General features: G+C 30.9%; 1 protein-coding gene across 1 annotated transcript in view; it reads left to right on the top strand.

The window, feature by feature from the left end:
* Positions 1-395: 395 nt before the first annotated feature.
* The window catches only part of LOC117175305, a 25,819-nt gene continuing 19,757 nt past the window's right edge, over positions 396-6,457 (top strand). The window contains exon 1 of the mRNA XM_033365013.1: positions 396-458. Coding sequence (XP_033220904.1) covers positions 396-458 — 63 coding nt within the window. The remainder of the gene's footprint in view (positions 459-6,457) is intronic.

The raw sequence follows: 6,457 nt of genomic DNA, 5'->3' as shown, positions 1-6,457 counted from the left end.
CGCGCGCAACTCAGTCATTTACAGCGTCTCCTACTATATTCACACGGACATAGCCCTGTCATAGTATTAGACCGCATCTCGTTTCAGATCTGGGATCACTGTGCAGACGCGGCGCACTGACGGGGTATATATGAGACTCGGAGATGGAGTGGTGGAAGGTGTTTCACGGGATCTCGAGCGAAAGACCGATTTCCCGGGTGCCTAACAACTCAATTATTAGCAGAGAGCGGACGAGCGTAGTTTGAAGTTGCGCACGGAGCGTAGCCTCGGCTCCCTTGTTGCGGAGAACCGTCGCATGGAGGGGAAGTTGTGGGAGAGTCGCGCGAACATTTGAATGTCTGTGACTGTGATGAGCAGGCAGCATTGAGAAAAATGAAAAGAAAATAGAGCGACAAATGATACGTTGTCATCAATGCAAAAAGAGGGTGGCCGCCGGACCTGGAAATCGGGAAAGGACAGTGAATTTATTTTTTGACGGGGAATTTCACAAATTTTTAGAAAATAAATCTGTCCAGCTTTGATTTCAACCGTGTTTTAAATAATTATCTAAATGTTGATATTTTTCAATAATGATATCGTTCAGTTTAGAATGCGTAATTCGAAAATATTTCACTTTAATAATGTTCTATTTTAATTTTTAAGCAAACATTTGAACCGCTGGCGACCAAAAGGGGACACGGCCGCATTCAGCCTGAGAAGTATTGTCCTGAGTGTCAATTTTTAAAATCTTTCTAATTTCAATTTTAGAGACTGATACTTGTAGAGAATTTCAAGGCGCATCTTTTTTCCTCTTGCAAAAATGTATAGGTTTTGTAGTTTTTGAGATAATTGGTAAAAAGTGGATTTTTTGAAAACGAAAAATTCCAATCTTTTTTCACTTCAACTCGCGCTAATTTATCCAATTTTCATCATTTCCCGATTTCCCCAATACAAAGTACGTGTTTAAGTCTTCTGAAACTATATAAGAAAAAAAAACGAGAATATTGTAATAAACAAAAAAGTTATTAATTTTTTTTGAGGCAATGCAAAAATCATGAATTTTAACCTTCAAGCACCTCGTTTAGCGAACGAATTTTAAGCTACAGAAAGCTTTCAGTGAGAAAGTTGTTCATTAAGGTTCAAATAAGTTTTCTGGAAAGTTTTAGATCAATTGGATTAATAGTTCAAAAATTGTGAATGTTTTAAAATCCAAGCGGTAATCTTGACGCTACCCAAAAACGTGCCTGGCCGGCTACGTAGGCGCTGCAGCGAACGACGTGAAGGTCAAGTCAATCTTACGAAAACAAATGCACAACAGTAACTTTTTTTGTCATCTTCTATGAAATTCTACAAATAAAGCATAGAAACAGCGAAGTGATTGTTTCTTATAATAGTTGCAAAAGCATTTTTTTGAGATTATTGAGATGTTTCAGATATTTTTGAGAATATTAATTAAAAAGAAAAAGATATTAAAATGAAACAAGGTAGAAAAAGAACTAGAAATGAAGATTCGTTGATTAAAAATAAGAAAAAATGTTCCAGAAGTCAGGTACGATTGGAAACCGTCAATACAATTTTTAAATAAATTTTAATCATAAATTTAATATTTTATGACTTTTTTTATTCTTGATTTTTTGAATAATTCTTTTACCAAACTATATATAATATGTAGATAGTCTAAAGTAATTATTTAAAATTTTTAATGACGAAGTTAATATCATTATTTGTTATTTCTTGAGGGAAAAGAATACATTACAAAGTCTAAAACTAAAAAAGACGGTATTGCTAAAGATATTCTAATATCAGAGAGATCTTTCAAACCTATTGAATCCTGCTGTGGAGAAAAATGTTACCAAAAGTTTTCAAATGTGCAACAAGAAAAAGTACATACAAAGTTTTGGAATCTCGGGAACTATAATGAACAAAATGTGTTTCTAAGAGGATTGTTAAAATGCAAGGATCCTATCCAAACGAATGCAGGTGAAAAACTAAAACGGTTAATTCATTGGATATATTTATTTCCTACTGACGAAGAAAATGTTCCGATTTGTAAGAAACTTTTTTGTGCTTTTCTATGTTTGGGCAAAATAAGAGTTGAAAATGTTCAAAAAAAGATTTTAAATAAGCAGCCTTTAAAAAATTTGGCAGATGGAGTACGCGAAAATTGTCTTAAATTAACAGAAAATTAAAAAAAAAATTATTGAAGAGCATAGCGAATCAATTCCACATCTCAGTTCACATTACAAACGAAATTCTACAAACCTAAAATATTTTGATAATCCTTCATTAAATCTTGTAGAACTTTACAAATTATTCGGAAAATATTATAAAGAAAAAACGGGGGCTAAATTGACAATAAGTCAAACCGTTTATTTTAAGTATTTTAACCGAAATGTTGGCTTCAGTTTTAAATTGATTTGATTTTGCACAGAATTTGCCACTACCAAAAATACCCGTGTCCGCGCAGCTTTACCAACGTTTAGCAATGGTCGAGAAGTGTGAAGATCTTCTGCAGGATTTTGAAAAATGTTTCAAAGGCAAAATACGAAAGCCAAGAAATTTCCAAATCAGCAAAACGTTCGTTTTGCATGTTTTTCCTGATGGAAAAGTGGATGTTTTTGACAACTATGAGTTGCAAAATCCAACCACTTTTTTCTTTAAACCTACGCTTGAACTAGAAAATCTTTCGAAAAGTCCTCCGCCCCGAATTGAATCAAAAGCTGCCAAAATAAAGGATGTAAAAAATCTCTTTCAGTATTTAAGCACTAAAGGAAAAGAATTTTTCGAATCATATTTTTTAAAAGTACAAACTCAGAATCCAGATGCCGAAGAAACTGAAGAGAGTGACGAAAATGACTAAAAGTAGTTTCTAATAAAATATTGTTTGATTAATTTATTCTTGTTCAATAATATGCATAATATTATGTGTTAAATGTTTAATAAATAAATTATTTTAATGATAATATCTGGAGTTACTGTTGTGCATTTTTTTGGTAAGATTGACTTGCCCTTCACGTCGTTCGCTGCAGCGCGTACGTAGCCGGCCAGGCACGTTTTTGGATAGCGTCAAGATTACCGCTTGGATTTTAAAACATTCATAATTTTTGAACTATTAATCCAATTGATCTAAAACTTTCCAGAAAACTTCTTTGAACCTTAATGAACAACTTTCTCACTGAAAGCTTTCCGTAGCTTAAAATTCGTTCGCTAAACGAGGCGCTTGAAGGTTAAAGTTCATGATTTTTGCCTTGCCTCAAAAAAAAATTAATAACTTTTTTGTTTATTACAATATTCTCGTTTTTTTTCTTAGATAGTTTCAGAAGACTTAAACACGTACTTTGTATTGGGGAAATCGGAAAATGATGAAAATTGGATAAATTAGCGCGAGTTAAAGTGAAAAAAGATTGGAATTTTTCGTTTTCAAAAAATCCACTTTTTACCAATTATCTCAAAAACTAAAAAACCTATACATTTTTGCAAGAGGAAAAAAGATGCGCCTTGAAATTCTCTACAAGTATCAGTCTTTAAAATTGAAATTAGAAATATTTTTAAAATTGGCACTCAGGATAATACTTCTCAGACTGAATTCGGCCGTGTCCCCTTTTGGTCGCCAGCGGTTCATTTTTACTTCAAGAATTTTAAAATCCAGTTTTAAAGACTTAAAAAATTAAAAATTAGGAGTGTGTGAAATAGATTGTTTAGGATATAAAAAAAACATTTGTAGCCGATAAAATGTGAATATAAATTAATTCATAATTTTAAAATTGAACTGAACTTAAATTATTAACAAGTAAATAATAATTGATTTTACAAGCCGATTCTGAATCAGTTCATAATTTTAGAATTTCCAGATTAAAACTTAAAAAAGTAAACTGTTTAAATTTGAATCTCTTCTTAATTAGATAAATTTAAACATCTAATTGAAACTTTATAAACTATTTTTAATTTTGAAAATACTTTAAAATAATAGTAATTAAAGGTAATAAAAATAACAATTATTTAATATTTAATATTTAATTTAATTTCTTTTAAGAATTGTGAAGGGCTTTAAAGGAATAAAACACATTTCCTTAAGATTCGTAGGAAAATTGAAAATTATTTTTTTAATTTTTTTAAATTAATGTAATAGAATGTTTAAAAATATTAGTAAAGGTTTATGAAAGTATGAAGAATGAATGTGAAAAATATTAAGTATATTTTTCCTAATTTTGCCTAATTTTTAAAAAAGATTTAGGAAAAATGCGAATCATTTTAAAATAAATTTTGAAGTTCTTAAGCAATTTTAAAAATAATTTAAAATTTGAAAAACGTAAAACATCATTAAGATTTTTCAAGATTTTGAATTTTACGAATTACGCATTCTAAACTGAATGATATCATAATTGAAAAATATAACAATTTAGCTATTCAAACACGGTTGAAATCAAAGCTCCACAGATTTATTTTCTAAAAATTTGTAAAATCCGCGCACAAAAAATAAATGCAATGTCATATCCCGATTTCCAGGTCCAGCGGCCACCCACTTTTTGTATTGATGACTACGCATCATTTGTCGATCTATTTTCTTTTCATTCTTCTCAGTGTTGTCTTCTCATCACAGCCACAGACATTCAAATGTTCGCGCGACTCTCCCACCACTTCTCACCATGCGACGGTTCTCCGCAACGAGTGAGCAACTTCAGACTACGCTCGTCCACTCTCTGATTATTAGGGGTGGTGTCTCATGATTGCAGAATTGCGTTGCGTTTTGCGTAATGCGTCAATTCACTAGACATTTTAACCAATAGTATTCTCCTGATTATTCAGAGAAACACTGTGATTGGCTGAAATGTCTAGTGATTTGACGCATTGCGCAAAACGCAACGCAATTCTGAAATCATGGGACGCCAACACTTCGTGGACGCCACCCTTAGCGATAATAACCCTTGTAATTTTTTTTCAGTGGCCTTATTAAAAAGGGTAACTCAAAAACGATCGAAAGATGTAAGAACCTCGATTTCGATTTTTTTAAGAATAAGTCCCCTTTCTTCGGCGCACGTCCCATATATCAATCTGAGTTCGGATTCATTCGGATTAAAAATTTGGTTCGGATACAGATTTGGGAATGAATTACCTGGAATTATTAGCATAAAACCAATTGATGCTAAAATTAAGCCTATATGGCTTATCAATTAAATAGAAAGTTTTTTGTGAATACAAAATTTATTTTTTATGACAATTGCATGATTTTAGCCCTTTTCGACGCCTATGAAGCGAGGCTAAAGCCCTACTTTTTACTCCATAGGGGGAAAAAAGTGACGTCAGATGTGAATAATGAAAATTATATATCTATGAACTCGCATTTTACGATGATCAACCCACTCACCGTAAAAACTGTGAGGAAATTTTTGCTGCAGATAATAGAATTTTGCGGCAATTTATGGAAATTTACCATGTATAATTAATCAAATTACCGTAAATTACCAAAAATTTCTGAAAAGGGCCGGAAATTTATAGAAATTTTGTGTATTGAATTTTGAGAAATTCATCTTAAGTTACCATGAATTACCTGTAATATAACCATAAATTATCAAAAATTTTCTTAATTTCCGGAAAATTCTAAAAATGTCTAAATTAAATTTTTAGCAATTTATCTTAGGTTTCCATATTCACCTGAAAAATTACTATAAACGACCGAAAATGTCCACAAATTTCCGGAAATTTGTAGACATTTCTAAATTGAGTTTTGGGAAATTTATAGTAAGTTACCATGAATTACCTGTTAAATTGCCATAAATCATTTAAAATTTCATAAATTTCCCGAAATTCATAAAAATCTTTAAAATTGGATTTGGGTAATTTATCATATTTACCTGTAAAATTACCATAAATGACCAACTCTCGGCACACCTTCGAGGCGCACTGATGGTAAACTTAGCTTGGACAAGAACCATTTGGATTGAAAGTAAATTGCCAATTAAAACATTTTTACATTTATAACTTTGCAAAACTTGGTTGTTTTAATAAATACCACAAATATAAGTCGATGAGTAATTTATATTACGGTTTCTTATATTTTCCACTCATTCTAAAATTATTAATTATAATTTTCATTCTATATTTTGTCTATATATAGTACTTCAATATTATTTAGATTTTATTTCTATTCTTTTGGTCTGCAATTTCTACGGACTTTTTTAGACTATTCGTCTAATCAAGTTCTCGTATGTATTTTCAAATTTCTTAATTATTATATATTCTAACGTTTTTATAAAAATATAATTATAATTCCAAGTGATAGGAAAATTGTTCTTTCGGTTTTTAGATGTTAAGACGACATTTCCAAGCCAGCTTACGTTTCGCATTGGCAAACAAAATTAGGCGAACAGAATTTCAATGGCACATTCATAAAAAATATCATATTCCATAAAATATATTTTAAAATAAACTTTAAATCATTATAATTGATACAGCTGACTCGAAATATATATATATATAT

This window comes from Belonocnema kinseyi, chromosome 6 (genome assembly GCF_010883055.1).
Source record: "Belonocnema kinseyi isolate 2016_QV_RU_SX_M_011 chromosome 6, B_treatae_v1, whole genome shotgun sequence".
Classification (NCBI taxonomy): Eukaryota; Metazoa; Arthropoda; class Insecta; order Hymenoptera; family Cynipidae; genus Belonocnema; species Belonocnema kinseyi.
Note: the sequence above shows the minus strand (reverse complement) of the source record. Positions and strands in the feature narration are given on the sequence as shown.